The sequence below is a fragment of the Anomaloglossus baeobatrachus genome, chromosome 7, assembly GCF_048569485.1.
Source record: "Anomaloglossus baeobatrachus isolate aAnoBae1 chromosome 7, aAnoBae1.hap1, whole genome shotgun sequence".
Lineage (NCBI taxonomy): Eukaryota > Metazoa > Chordata > Amphibia > Anura > Aromobatidae > Anomaloglossus > Anomaloglossus baeobatrachus.
This window is the reverse complement of record NC_134359.1, coordinates 62,238,098-62,254,080: the sequence shown is the minus strand read 5'-3', so window position 1 is coordinate 62,254,080 and position 15,983 is coordinate 62,238,098. Positions and strand designations below refer to the sequence as shown.

The 15,983-nt window shown below is 47.3% G+C and overlaps 1 protein-coding gene across 2 annotated transcripts in view; it reads left to right on the top strand.

Annotated features, from left to right (window-relative positions):
* GPR155 (G protein-coupled receptor 155) overlaps positions 1-15,983 on the top strand; it is an 88,408-nt gene that overhangs the window by 59,440 nt on the left and 12,985 nt on the right. For both annotated transcript variants that reach the window (XM_075317355.1, XM_075317356.1), the window contains exons 10-14: positions 467-671; positions 5,827-5,922; positions 15,040-15,176; positions 15,279-15,374; positions 15,770-15,834. In XM_075317355.1, the coding sequence (XP_075173470.1) occupies positions 467-671; positions 5,827-5,922; positions 15,040-15,176; positions 15,279-15,374; positions 15,770-15,834 (599 nt within the window). The remainder of the gene's footprint in view (positions 1-466; positions 672-5,826; positions 5,923-15,039; positions 15,177-15,278; positions 15,375-15,769; positions 15,835-15,983) is intronic.

The window sequence follows — 15,983 nt, the reverse complement described above, 5'->3', positions numbered from 1 at the left end:
AGAGCAGATAAGAGAGGAGCAGAGAAGGAGATCTTGTGAGGATCTGAGGTTGCGTGCAGGTAGGTACCGGGAGACTAGGTCACAGATGTAGGGAGGAGACAGGTTGTGCATGGCTTTGTATGTCATGGTTAATGTTTTGAACTGGAGTCGTTGGGTGATGGGAAGCCAGTGAAGGGATTGGCAGAGTGGCGAGGCTGGGGAGTAGCGAGGGGAGAGGTGGAATAAGCGGGCCGCAGAGTTTAGGATAGATTGGAGGGGTGCAAGAGTGTTGGAAGGGAGGCCAGAGAGCAGGAGGTTGCAGTAGTCGAGGCGGGAGATGATGAGGGCATGCACTAATGTTTTTGCAGATTCTTGGTTAAGGAAAGCACAGATCCGGGAGATATTTTTGAGTGACTGCAATATGTGGATACAACGAAAAAAAAGTGACATTATGGAAATTAGTCTGCATTTTTATCTTTTAATATAGATTATCAGCACGGCGGTGGTCCTGTGTGTCACCATTATGCTATCTGGCATTTTTCTTTTGTGCATGAGTCGCAGTGGACAAGATGGCAACTACCAGATACTGAGTCATTCGTCCCAGGGCAGTAGTAACAGGACCGCAGATACCTCTACTGAGTCCAAACCTGAGAGTCCCATTCTGCCTAGTACACCACCAGACCCTAGAACAGGTAAATATAAGCTTCACTTTGTTTCACAGATACAGTGGAACCTTGGCTTACGAGAACAATCCGTTCTGGGAGTGTGCTTGTTAACAAAGTTACTCGTGTAGCAAAGCAAGATTTCCCATAGGAAATAATGGAAGCTCAGACAATTCGTTCCACAACTTGTGCAATGTCCCATCCTGGTCCCCTATTGTGCCATTCCACACACACACACACACTATGCTCCTATGCTATCTACCGTTCCATCGCCGGCCTCATGGTTCTTGTAGTCCGCCGGTGCAGGATGTGTATCGGGTAACAATCACGACCGATGCCCCAGAGCTTCCCCTGCCAGAGCGCTGACGTCAAAGGCAGGAGCGACTTGCCTCTGGTCAGCACGCTGCCTTTGAGTAGTGGCTGACAGCGGAAGTTCCTCCATCGTCGCGATGGTTACCCGATACACATCTTGTACTGGCGAACTGCAAGAACCAGGAGGCCAGCAATGGAACGGAAGGTAAGGAGAGCATAATATGTGCGTGTTTGTGTGGACTGCAAGAGCGGGTCAGAGCACGGTTAAAGTACGGAACCGGAAGTGTGTGCAATGAGTATTTGCTCGTACAGCAAAGTATTTGCTCGTACAGCAAAGCTTGCTCGTAAATTGAGTTACAAATTTACAGCAAGCTTTGCTCGTATAGCAAAATGCTTGCAAACCGGGTTACTCGTAAACCGAGGTTCCACTGTATTTGCTGGGGTCATTTATCTAAAATGATCTTCTAAATTGGCTGTGTTAGGGGCAAGTTCACACGTAGCGACATTTACTTCTGGAAAATTGGCGGATTGATTTGTAGGACTCCATTCCATCGCCAAGGTCTGAAGTCTCTAGCCACGAATCTCTTACTTTCTTGAACACCCGGCGTGACTTTTGATTAGTTGGGGTGGTGCAACGTCATCTTAGTGGCATGTTGCACAGATGACATCTCACTAGCCTGGGTAATCAAAAGCTGCACCAGGTATCCGGGAAGGTAAAAGATTTGTGAGACTCCCATCCCGCAGCCACAGACTACTGACCTCGTTGATAGACCAGAGTCCTGCAGATCGTTCCATCTAAGGCTACTTTCACACATCAGTTTTTTCCCATCAGGTACAATCCGGAAAAAAAAGGGTAAACCGGATCCGGTATCGCATCTGGTTTATCCCCATAGACTTGCATTGTAACCGGATTGTACCTGATGGCTTTGCGGTGCATCCGTTTTTTTCCGGATGCGGCAAAATAAATAAATGCGGCGGCTGGATAGAACGTTCCCTGCAACGTTTTTTGCTCCGGCAAAAAAACCGCATTGCGCCGCATCCGGCCGCTGCGGCGCATTTTCAATGCATGCCTATGGATGCCGGATGCGGCGCGATGCGGAAAAAAACGCATTTTCCACTGCGCATGCTCAGTAGCGTGCCGCAACCGGAAAAAAACGGACCGGCCGCATGTAAAAACTTATGCAAAGGATGCGGTGTTTTCACCGCATCCGTTGCATAGGTTTCACAGCCGGATTGAGCTGCAGAGCTCAAACCGGATGTGTGAAAGTAGCCTAACTCTAGTGCCAGCGGATTGCATGAAATTTTAAGAAATCTCATACACAAGCTACAAAAAATATCCTTTAGCATAAACTGATGAGCTTCATGTCTGAGGTCTACAGCATGTCAATTTATGTGGATGTTGGTGGGAATTTCACCTGGTGCAGATCAGTCTTCACAATGGTGTTACTGTTGTGGATATCCCGGAGGCACAGGAGATACATTGTGTGGTAACATATCCTAAATGAGCCCAGCTAAAAGCGTATAACCCGGGCGCCTTGCTGTGTCCAAATGGAGTTCTTTTGAGAAACCACGAGTTTTTCAAATCAAAACTGCTTCAGGAGATGCTCGTGTTTGGGGGAGTTTTTCTTTTCCTGAAGCGTTTTGCAGCCTTTTAATTTATCAGTTTGGAGAAGTTTCCTTCAAGATCCATTTAACAGAAGTCACGTCCCCTTTTTTCTAACAGACATTTTTTTCCATAATCTCTTCCGAGAAATAAAAAATTTAGAGATTGTCCACTACTAGGACAACTCCTTCTAATGCCATGTTTCCCCCAACTAAAATAATAGACTATAATCGCCTCTCGTACTGGCGATCTTCCAGCGGTGTCCGGGCTCACAGTGTCGGGGCTCAAGTGGGGTTGTGACATCACACGAGCCCCATGTCCAATCAGTGCTGGCTTCTGTCTCCCCGCCTTTGGACCAAACGAGTTAATCAACAGGAAGTGAGCGCTGTGGCTGCGCTCACTTCCTGTTGTTTGGTCTGAAGTCGGGGAGAAGGAAGCTGGCGCTGATTGGATGCGGGGCCCTCTTGAATTCACAACCGGACACCGCGAGCCCGGACACCGCGAGCCCGGACACCGCGAGAATAGGAGGGGAGTATAGTCTTTTTATTATTTTACCTGGGGGAAACGTGGAATCAGAAGGGGTTGTTCTATTAGTGGAGAACCCCTTTAAAACTCCTCATATGAATGGCAAAGTGAATTTAATATAAAAATAAATCTGAAAAAACTTCCAAGAGTTGTTGAAGCAGTTTTGAGGAAGATAAACTCTTTAAAAAATCTGGTTGAACTTAGGGGTACTTCTAACATAGTGAGATCGCTATAGCTGAGAAGTGATCTGGCGCCTGCTGTGAAATCGCTGCTCGTTACACACAGTGCTGGTTCATTTTTTGGACGTTGCTCTCCCGCTGTGAAGCACACATCGCTGTGTTTGACAGCGAGAGAGCAACGATCTGAATGTGCAGGGAGCAGGGAGCCAGCTTCTGGCAGCCACGGTAAGCTGTAACCAAGGTAAATATTGGGTAACCAAGTGAAGCCCTTTGCTTGGTTACCCAATATTTACCTTGGTTACTAGCGTACGCCACTCTCAGGCTGCCAGTGCTGTGGCTCCCTGCACACGTAGCCGGAGGACACATCGGGTAAATAAGCAAAGCGGTTTGCTTATTAACCCGACGTGTAATCTGGCTAGGAGTGCAGGGAGCCAGCGCTAAGCGGTGTGCGCTGGTAACCAAGGTAAATATCGGGTAACCAAGTGAAGTGCTTTCCTTGGTTACCCGATATTTACCTTATTTACCAAGCGCAGCATCGCTTCCACGCGTCGCTGGGGGCTGGTCACTGGTCGCTGGTGAGATCTGCCTGATTGACAGCTCACCAGCGACCATGTAACGACGCACCAGCGATCCTGACCAGGTCAGCTCGCTGGTGGGATCGCTGGAGCGTCTCAAAAGTGTGACGGTACCCTTAGCCTAACAAACCCTCAGGCCTGATGAAATATTTCTGCTGAAGTCATTAGTTGGCAGGATTCCCTAGACTAGATCGACTGAAGCAGATCCTCAGCTGTGAGAAGTATTAGGTAGATTATAGCTTTTAAATCAAAGCAGGAAAAACCCATGCACTGCCGGAAGAGTAGAGTAGTCATAAATGGTACATTCTCTAAATGGGCCATAGTCAGCAGTGGGGTGCCGCAGGGATCTGTGCTTGGACCGATTCTTTTTAATCTCTTTATTAATGTCCTTGTGGATGGGATTGATAGTACAGTGTCAGTCTTTGCCGATGACACCAAACTATGTAGGATATTAAAAACTGACCTGGATAGTACAATATTACAAAAAGATCTGGATAAGATGTCAGAATGGGCAGATGGTTAGCAAATGAGATTTAATGTTGATAAATGTAAAGTAATGCACCTAGGACGGAGTAATCCTATAACTGCGTATACATTAAATGGAAGTAAACTCGGGACTACAGAACAGGAGAAGGACTTGGGTATTCTCATTACAAATAAGCTGAGCAGCAGCACTCAATGTCAGGCAGCAGCTGCAAAAGCAAACAAGATTCTAGGGTGTATAAAAAGAGAGATTAGATCCCGGGATCCCAACGTATTGTTACCCTCTATAAATCACTTGTAAGGCCACATCTGGAATACGGGATCCAGTTTTGGGCTCCACATTTTAAAAAGGACATTCAGAAGTTAGAGTCAGTTCAAAGGCGGGGTAACTAGACTATTACAAGGAATGGAAGGCCTCCCGTATGATGACAGATTGAAAAAGTTAGATCTGTTTAGCTTAGAAAAAAGACGTCTCAGAGGAGATCTCATTTATATGTATAAATACATGTGTGGTCAATATAAAGGACTGGCACATGACTTATTCCTTCCAAAGACAATACTAAGGACCAGGGGGCACTCACTGCGAGTGGAAGAAAAGCGATTCCGGCAGCTAAATAGGAAAGGATTCTTTATAGTTAGAGCAGTCAGACTGTGGAATACACTACCACAAGAGGTAGTAATGGCAGATACTATAACAGCTTTCAAAAAAGAGCTGGATGATTTCCTCACTACACAAAACATTGTTGGTTATAAATGACTTAGTGACTAAATGTAGAACTGGTGGAGGAAGGGGGAACTAGATGGACCTAGTTCTTTTTTCAACCGAAGTAACTATGTAACTATATGTAACTATGGAAAACGGAGATCTTCCAAATGTAGGCGGATTAAAAAGGTTGTAATTATGCATTAATATAATAATTGAAATCTGGCAACTAATAATTATTGATCTCATGATATAGTAGTGTAATTAGTCCATCCGGCTAATAAGCAGAGTCCTGAGCAGCAGATCACACGAGGCCTTATGGGCTTATGGTCATACACTAAACCACTACAGGATGCATCAGACCCTCACAATAAAGACTGGGGGAGCACAGGGGCAAAATACAGATGACAAGAAATGCTCACACTTCCTTCATCCATCTTTGCAAATTTTTTTTGCATTTGTTGTGTTTTTTTTTTTTGTTTTTTTTTCAGTGACTTGCTTTTGTATATGGACAGTATTCCCATCCGCTCCCAGTACACTTCAGCACATCACATCGGAGGCAGCAAACTGCGCCCCTCCAGCTGTTCTGAAGCTCCAGCTCCCAACATGCCCTGACACCTCACAACAGCTGGAGCGCCGCAGGTTACCTGACCTCTACACTCTTATAATGGTACATAATTATTGTAAACTTCATGGTAGCAACATTTCCAGCATAAAATGTGTTACACTGGAAAATATAAGTTGGAAATCAGCCGGTACATTGGCCGCAGAGCAGTAATAACATTGTGGTGTCTCCATCCTGCAGAGATCTGCGCTTGTGGACAGGAAAACGGAGACGTGTGTCAGCCTGTGCAATCTCCAGAGCCGCTGACTATAAATCAGGCTCCCAGCATTGAGGACGGTACAGTATGCAGGGTCTTACCATTACACTGTGCGCGCGGTGGAAAACGTCTTGTGCTTTGCTGATGCATGGGGAAATTTCTGCTGAGCTGTGTTTAGTTTGACTTTATGACATTATTTTTTTTCCTAGTCTATCAGACCAATGATGTATAACAGACTCCATACATCTCAGGCAATGTATAATGGAGCAGGACTGATGATATAGGACATCCTGTAAGTGTTAGAGGAGGGGGCGGAGGAGCTATGACCTGATTATGGGATCAGAATTAAAAAATTGTGCATTAGATCTCCGGAGAAGGGAAAAGTGTCTCTAGTGCCACCTATAGGTAGCAACCCTGGCTAAGGCTACTTTCACACATCAGTTTTCTGCATTCAGGCACAATCCTTTTTTTTTTTTTTTCCTGATCCAACGGATCCGGCAAAAAATGTAAAAACCATATCCACGTTATGCCAGATGCATAAAAAAACGGATCCGGTGGATCCGTTTTTGCATCCATTTTGTCCGTTTTGTTGTTTTTTTTTGCTGGATCCGTTTTTTCAAAACATTGGAGCATGCGCAGTTTACAAAAACGGATCCGGCAGCCGCATCCGTTTTTGCCGCATTGCGCCGGATCCGGCGTCCATAGGCTTCCGTTGTAAAACACGCCATATTGTGCCAGATCCGGCGCGATGCGTTTTTTTTTTGCCGGACAAAAAAACGTTGCAAGATACGTTGCCTCCGGCCGCCGCTTTAATTAGATTTGCGTTGCATCCTTTTTTTTTCCGGATGCGGCAAAATTATCAGGCACAATCCGGTAACAATGCAAGTCTATGGGGATAAAACGGATGCGGTACCGGATCAGTTTTACACGTTTTTTTTCCGGATTGTGCCTGATGGAAAAAACCTGATGTGTGAAAGTAGCCTTACGCCATCACATTTCCTGTTCGAATGAGCATCGATTGACATTTAATGATTGTATCAGTGCTCGTTTAAAGGCCCCTTGACCCGGCCCAATGCAAACCGCATTTGCATAATCTGATCTCTTCAACCCCCCCCCATACAGTTTGCAACTTATGACCCATTGAACAGGAGGATCATGTTAAGTTGATATACCATAGTCAAGTTTTAAGGTGGTTCCATAAGTCAAACATTGAACTGAGTCCTAGCGAGAGGCCGCAGGGAGGAGAGCGTGGTGTGTGCATGTGGTCTGCAATGCTACAGATGCATGCAAAATCTGGGGCAAAATGATGCACTGAGCTGCTAACGTTGCACCTTGGTTTATAGAGGATTTTCAGCAGAATGGAGGGACAGCTTAACTACTTCCAGATGACCGGCCATTGGTTTAAATGTTTAGGCGGTCCAAGTTCAATCCTGCAGTGATGTTCTAAGATGTCACTGCATTGTAGAATGGCTACATAAGATTGTGCAGCTGCGGGAGTGGGGCGGCCGGCTGTCAGACACAGCCAGACTCCCATTAGAGAAGGCAAAGACTTGTTTATTAAAGTCTCTGCCTTACTGATCTCTGTATATACAGTGTTGAACAAGCACTGTGTACACAGAAATAGGAAGCGCTGATGACTCTTCTTCTTCCAGACCCAGTGGTCATGTAAATGCTGGTTGTAGGGAAGGAGCAGGAGCTGCTAGGTTCTAGGATTTTAGACCATTCAGCACTACTATTCAGGCAGGAAGCTGAATTACCCCTGTAATTGGGGCTAATATACAAGCCATAGTTACAGGGGAGATGAGATTACAAAAACGTAATTGTTGAAATGCCTTCCAAAAGTTTAATGGAGTGTAACCAATATGTAAAATAAATAAAAACTAAATAAAAACAGAGGAGGGGGGAGCTGCTGCCAATACACATCACTTTTATTAGCTCTGCCCCTGTCGTAAAAAAATAAAAATGTCTGATATATATAAAGGTAATTGTTACAGAAAGTAGAACAAATTTTAAAACCTATTTTCTTTTTCGCTCCTAATTGGGAGACCCAGACAATTGGGTGTATAGCTACTGCCTCCGGAGGCCGCACAAAGTACTACACTTAAAAGTGTAAGGCCCCTCCCCTTCTGGCTATACACCCCCCCGTGGGAGCACGGGTCCCTCAGTTTTTGCTTTGTGCGAAGGAGGTCAGACACGCACGCATAGCTCCACTGTTTAGTCAGCAGCAGCTGCTGACTATGTCGGATGGAAGAAAAGAGGACCCATACTAGGGTCCCCAGCATGCTCCCTTCTCACCCCACTTTCTGTCGGCGGTGTTTGTTAAGGTTGAGGTACCCATTGCGGGTACGGAGGCTGGAGCCCACATGCTGATTCCTTCCCCATCCCCATTAGGGCTCTGGGCGAAGTGGGATTTTACCGGTCTCCAGGCACTGAGACCGTGCTCCATCCGCAGCCCCTGGAGAAGCCGCTGGATATGGAGCTGAGTATCGTCAGGGACATGGCCCTGCTCCGTCAAGGTACTCTGTGTCCCCGTGCATACGCGCGCACACCGCAGCATTGCTGGGTGTGTTAGTGCGCCGGGGACAACAGCGCTGCTGCGCTTGTGCCATTTCCTCACTTCAGCTTAGCTGAGTGGGTAGACTCAGGGAGAACGGTCGCGCCGGCCGCTGGGACTGCGACGCGGCTGGGACTTGTGGTGCGCCGGGGACTTCCGCGCTGGCCGTGCATATATCACGGCCGCGCTTATTACTACAGTCCCCGGCTTTTTGCGGCCTAGTTCGTTCGTTCCCGCCTCCGCACCTGCCAGTCAGGAGGAGGGCGGGACGCTGTACAGAGCATCAGCGCTGAGGGCTGGAGTCGTTTTTACATACTCCAGCCCTCACACCAGGCACAGTAGGACGCAGTTTCCCGCTCTTTGTTTGTGGCACGCCCACGGTCCGCCCCTCTTCACAGAACGCCGGCAGCCATTCCTGCCTGCACGCTGAGCTGCAGAGGGGAGACGGGGAGACCCAGACACGGGATTCTACGGCCTCATACCCGCTGTTCAGCGGGCGGTAAGCAGCCTCAAGGGCTCACCCCCACTTGTGCCATTTGTATACTGAGTATTTTGTGTTTGCAAATACTTTGTACTGTACGGTCGCTGGTGATTCTCGGCTATACCCCCTCCTAGATTACAAGGAGGCAACAGCATGTCGTCCGCAAAACGCAAGGGTGCCAAGGCACAGACATTATATACTGCCTGTACCGCATGTGGGGCTGCTCTACCGGCAGGTTCCACTGACCCCCATTGTGTGCAGTGCTCGGCTCCTGTGCAACTTGCACAGCCGGGGCCTCTGCTGGACGTGACCCAGGGTGTACCACCTGTGAATGCTGTCCAGGTGACAGGAACGGAGTTTGCAGCTTTTGCTGACAGATTGTCTATGACCATGTCAAAGATTCTTGAAACATTGCAGTCTAGACCAGTAACTCAGACCATGGACACTGTGGCATCATTGCTCCCTGGTCCCCCTCAGCTGGAACACTTCCAAGCTCCGGGGGTGTCACATGCACCCCAGGGTGACGATTCTGACTCGGACGACAGTCCCAGACAACCTAAGCGGGCTCGTTATGAGGGGCCCTCAACTTCGTCTCACTGGTCAGGATCCCAGCGGGACAAATCTATGGGTGATGAGGCGGATGTAACTGATCAAGATTCTGATCCTGGGTCCGCTCTCAATCTGGATACACCGGATGGTGACGCCATAGTGAATGATCTTATAGCGTCCATCAATAGAATGTTAGATATTTCTCCGCCAGCTCCTACTGAGGAGGAGGCAGCTTCACAGCAGGAGAAATTCCATTTCAGATATCCCAAGCGTAAATTAAGCACTTTTCTGGACCACTCTGACTTTAGAGATGCAATCCAGAAACACCACGCTTATCCTGAGAAGCGGTTTTCTAAACGGCTTAAAGATACACGCTATCCTTTTCCCCCTGACGTGGTCAAGGGTTGGACCCAGTGTCCCAAGGTGGACCCTCCAATCTCCAGGCTTGCAGCTAGATCCTTAGTTGCAGTAGAAGATGGAGCGGCACTTAAAGACACTCCAAGCTATTTCAGCTGGGCTTATACAAGTCGACTCGGTCACACGTACATCTGCCCCGCAGGTGGCACCATTGACCTTTCAAATGTCTGCATTCGCGTCTTACGCGATTAATGCTGTCCTGGACTCTACGAGCCGTACGGCGGTGGCGTCAGCCAACTCCGTGGTTTTGCGCAGAGCCCTGTGGTTGAGAGAATGGAAAGCAGATTCTGCTTCCAAGAAGTGCTTAACCAGTTTGCCTTTTTCTCGTGACCGATTGTTTGGGGAGCGTTTGGATGAAACATTAAACACTCCAAGGGTAAGGACTCATCCTTACCTCAACACAGACAAAACAAGCCCCAACAAAGGAGGGGTCAGTCTGGTTTTCGGTCCTTTCGAGGCTCAGGCAGGTCCCAATTCTCCTCGTCCAAAAGGACTCAAAAGGATCAGAGAGGCTCAGATTCTTGGCGGACTCAGTCACGCCCAAAAAAGACAGCAGGAAGAACCGTTACCAAGACGGCTTCCTCATGACTTTCAGCCTCCTCTCTCCGCATCCTCGGTCGGTGGCAGGCTCTCCCGCTTTGGCGGCATTTGGCTGTCACAGGTCAAAGACCGTTGGGTGACGGACATTCTGTCTCACGGGTACAGGATAGAGTTCAGCTCTCGTCCTCCAACTCGTTTCTTCAGAACTTCCCCACCGCCCGACCGAGCCGATGTTCTGCTGCAGGCGGTGGCCGCTCTAAAGGCGGAAGGAGTGGTGACTTCCGTTCCTCTTCAGGAACAAGGTCACGGTTTTTACTCCAATCTGTTTGTGGTGCCAAAGAAGGACGGGTCCTTTCGGCCCGTCCTGGATCTAAAGTTGCTCAACAAACACGTAAAAACCAGGAGGTTCCGGATGGAATCTCTACGCTCCGTCATAGCCTCAATGTCTCAAGGAGATTTCTTAGCATCAATAGACATCAAAGATGCTTATCTTCATGTGCCGATTGCGCCAGAGCATCAGCGTTTTCTACGCTTCGTTATAGAAAGCGAACACCTGCAGTGCGTAGCGTTACCTTTCGGGCTGGCAACAGCCCCTCGGGTCTTCACCAAGGTCATGGCAGCAGTAGTAGCTGTCCTGCACTCGCAGGGTCACTCCGTGATCCCGTATTTGGACGATCTACTTATAAAGGCACCCTCTCAAGAGGCATGCCAACACAGTCTGAACGTGGCACTGAAGACTCTCCAGAGTTTCGGGTGGATTATCAACTTTTCAAAGTCAAATCTAATCCCGACCCAATCACTAACATATCTTGGCATGGAGTTTCATACTCTCTCAGCGATAGTGAAGCTTCCACTGGGCAAGCAGTGCTCTCTGCAGACAGGGGTGCAATCTCTCCTGCAGAACCAGTCCCACTCCTTGAGGCGCCTCATGCATTTCCTAGGGAAGATGGTGGCAGCAATGGAAGCAGTCCCTTTCGCGCAGTTTCATCTGCGCCCTCTACAATGGGACATTCTCCGCCAATGGGACGGGAAGTCGACGTCCCTCGACAGGGATGTCTCCCTCTCTCAGGCAACCAAGGACTCTCTCCGATGGTGGCTTCTTCCCACCTCATTGTCAAAAGGAAAGTCGTTCCTACCCCCATCCTGGGCGGTGGTCACGACAGATGCGAGCCTATCAGGGTGGGGAGCAGTGTTTCTTCACCACAGGGCTCAGGGTACGTGGACTCAGAGAGAGTCCACCCTTCAGATCAATGTTCTGGAAATCAGAGCAGTCTATCTTGCTCCGCGAGCCTTCCAACAGTGGCTCGACAAGCCTTTCAAGAAGTCCGGCGGATTCTGACGTGGGTGGAAAACACAGCATCCACCATATCCGCAGTTCACATCCCAGGCGTGGAAAACTGGGAAGCAGACTTTCTCAGTCGCCAGGGCATGGACGCAGGGGAATGGTCCCTTCACCCGGACGTGTTTCAGGAGATCTGTCGCCGCTGGGGGATGCCGGACGTCGTCCTGATGGCGTCACGGCACAACAACAAGGTTCCGGTTTTCATGGCACGGTCTCACGATCACCGAGCTCTGGCGGCAGACGCCTTAGTTCAGGATTGGTCGCAGTTCCGACTACCTTATGTGTTCCCACCTCTGGCATTGTTGCCCAGAGTGCTCCGCAAAATCAGGTCCGACTGCCGTTGCGCCATTCTCGTCGCTCCAGACTGGCCAAGGAGGTCGTGGTACCCGGATCTGTGGCATCTCACGGTAGGACAACCGTGGGCGCTACCAGGCCGTCCAGACTTGCTGTCTCAAGGGCCGTTTTTCCATCTGAATTCTGCGGCCCTGAACCTGACTGTGTGGCCATTGTGTCCTGGATCCTAGGGACCTCAGGTTTATCTCATGATGTTGTTGCCACCATGAGACAAGCTAGGAAACCATCCTCCGCCAAGATCTACCACAGAACGTGGAAGATATTCTTATCTTGGTGCTCTGCTCAGGGAGTTTCTCCCTGGCCATTTGCATTGCCTATTTTTCTTTCCTTCCTGCAGTCTGGGTTGGAAAAAGGTTTGTCGCTTAGCTCCCTTAAAGGACAAGTCTCGGCGCTATCCGTATTCTTTCAGAAGCGCCTGGCGCGACTTCCTAAGGTACGCACGTTCCTGCAGGGGGTTTGTCATATCGTTCCCCCTTACAAGCGGCCATTGGAACCCTGGGATCTGAACAAGGTTCTAATTGCTCTCCAGAAGCCACCTTTCGAGCCTATGAAGGAGATTTCCTTTCTCGGCTTTCACAGAATGTGGCTTTTCTGGTGGCGGTCACGTCTCTTCGGAGAGTGTCAGAGCTGGCGGCGCTATCTTGCAAATCTCCCTTCCTGGTGTTTCACCAAGACAAGGTAGTACTGCGTCCAATTCCAGAGTTTCTTCCCAAGGTGGTATCTTCCTTTCATCTCAATCAGGATATCACTTTACCATCTTTGGGTCCTCATCCAGTTCATCAATGTGAAAAGGATTTGCATTTGTTGGATCTGGTGAGAGCACTCAGAATCTACTTTTCTCGCACGGCGCCCCTGCGCCGCTCGGATGCACTCTTTGTCCTTGTCGCTGGTCAGCGTAAAGGGTCGCAAGCTTCCAATTCCACCCTGGCTCGGTGGATCAAGGAACCAATTCTTGAAGCCTACCGTTCTTCTGGGCTTCCGGTTCCTTCAGGGCTGAAGGCCCATTCTACCAGAGCTGTGGGTGCGTCCTGGGCATTACGGCATCAGGCTACGGCTCAGCAGGTGTGCCAGGCGGCTACCTGGTCGAGTCTGCACACCTGTACCAAGCATTATCAGGTGCATACCTATGCTTCGGCGGACGCCAGCCTAGGTAGACAAGTCCTGCAGGCGGCGGTGACCCACCTGTAAGAAAGGGCTGCCTGACAGCCCGATCGCGAGGTATTCTTTTACCCACCCAGGGACTGCTTTTGGACGTCCCAATTGTCTGGGTCTCCCAATTAGGAGCGAAAAAGAAGGGAATTTTGTTTACTTACCGTAAATTCCTTTTCTTCTAGCTCCAATTGGGAGACCCAGCACCCGCCCTGTTTTTTCTGAGGGTATTTGTTTTTCGGGTGCACATGTTGTTCATGTTGATAAGTTACGTTCTCCGATATTGTTTATCGGATTGAATTTGTTTTTGAAACAGTTATTGGCTTTCCTCCTTCTTGCTTTTGCACTAAAACTGAGGGACCCGTGCTCCCACGGGGGGGTGTATAGCCAGAAGGGGAGGGGCCTTACACTTTTAAGTGTAGTACTTTGTGCGGCCTCCGGAGGCAGTAGCTATACACCCAATTGTCTGGGTCTCCCAATTGGAGCTAGAAGAAAAGGAATTTACGGTAAGTAAACAAAATTCCCTTCTTAGCACTTCTGTTGTGGTCAGAAAAAAATATTAAAAAAACCCCCCAGATTTCCTTTTATTCTCCCACTGGCAAAAAATAAGTACGATAAAACAAAAATGATGTCCCATGTATTGCAAAAATGATCTAAATATACATTTTACAGCTCTTTAAACCTCAGGTATGGGGAGGGGGGGGGGGGGACGAAAATGTGCCTGGGAGGTAAAGGAGGTAAATAGCCTTGACCTGAACTGGGTAATAAACTAAAGGTATGATTTTTATACGGGCTTAGCCTTAAAGGGACTATGGGGTTAGTTTGAAGCATGTTTTAGGGCTGACTGTCTCCTTTAAGAAGTGTATGCTCTGCAGTCCTATGCTTTTTAGGCTGCGGTGCAGAAGAGAGATTTGTTGCAGCCGGTTTGCTTGATCACTAGTGGTAGACCTTAAGTAGGAAGGAATACTGGACACGCATCTTCATATCTGCGGTTGTGCACTGTTGTGTCTAAGGTTATGTCTGCACTTTGCATTTCAGCTGCTTTTTAGGTCCGTTTTGAACTACAGCGTTTTCATGCCAAAATGCATGCTTTTTTATTTTCCAGCAAAGTCTATGGAAAATGTGCATTTCCTGTCCGCACTTTGCGTTTCCAAACACTGCGTTTAATTTGCATAATTTGTGGCATGAACCATGCGTTCAAAGAAGCAGCATGTCAATTGTTTTTGCCATTTGGGCTGCGTTTTGCTAACATTGAAGTCAATGAGAAGTTGCAAAAAGCAACAAACCTCATAATCCCAGCGTTTTACCTGCTTTTAAGCTGCAGAAACTATGCGTTTTGGACTAACAAAACGCATGCTTTTCAGACATTAAAATAATGTAATAATATGTCCCTTTACAAACACACACAATAGTACGACAATTAAAATTAAAGAAAATTATTTATTGTTAATTTTGGCAAAAATAGTATAAAACCGCTATAATTTCATTAAATATAACTATTTTCGTTATGATTTAAATAATTGTCTTTTTTTTTTTCCCCCCTTTTTTCTTAGTGTTTGTATGTTAAAACTTTATTTTGTTGTGACTTTGTGTTCAAAACGCATCTGACTTTAGGCAATGAAAAAGCAAGTAAAAAGTGCTAAAAACACAGCTAAAACGCAGTAAATACGCATGCGTATTTACCGCGTTCTGATGGTCAAAAGCAACTTTGGCAAAAGCAATTTCTGCCAAAATATGCGTTTTGAACTGCAACTAGGACGACGCAAAGTGCGCACATAGCCTTATGTTGTGTTTTGTATTTTTTCCTAAAGCACATGAATGTCTCAGTCACTGCAACTCCCTGCGATGTCCCCTGTCCCAAGAAGAGCAGCAGCAGCTGCACAGCGGAGACCGGCAGATAGCGAGACACGTGCTGCTCTGCCTGCTTCTCATGGTGGGACTCTTTGCAGTAAGTGCTTGTACACACGTGCTTTTTGCATATAATATAGACACATTGGAAAGTGCAAACTCCCCTATATATTTTAATACGTGTGTTATTTCTTCTATGCAGAACGCGTCCAGTTGCTTCTGGTGGCTTTTCAATCCAGAACCTGGGAGACTTTATGTGGAGCTTCAGTTTTTTTGCGCGGTATTCAACTTTGGTCAGGTAGGTACGCTGGTGATAAACCGGACATAACCCATTGAAATTAGCCTGATATGATACTTATTTTTGAACCTTTTCTGCTTTAATAATTAGGATCACGTTATTCTGAGTCCTGAATCCAGAATTCTTACTTAATATCAAAGTTTAGGAACTTTCAAAAATATTAAATTCAGACCTATATTGTTATAATAAGCACTCCAGTTTCATCAGGTCTAAGATCTATGTAATAATGCATGCAGTTTGTATTTTCTGAAATCTGGTGACATTCCCTTTTTAATATTAGCAGCGTTCACAAGTTGTATTTCTTCACAGCAGGGCTGTTCTGTACAGACTTAACCTTATTTTAATAAAAATATATGAAAAGAGACTGTAACTTCTGGTTGTTACTATTTCTGCAGGGGTTCCTGTCATTTGCCATTTTCGGGTTAGATAAACACCTGATTATACTTCCGTGCAAGAAAAGGTATGAGTTACATGTCTCATTTCTCTGCTCAAAGTGATTCTCTACTTTTTAACATGTTTTATTGGTATGAAGACTGTGCTGATAAATTCTTTTTGTAGCATCTTATATTTTGGTCTAATATATTCAGTGGCGTGTTTCTGCTGCTATGG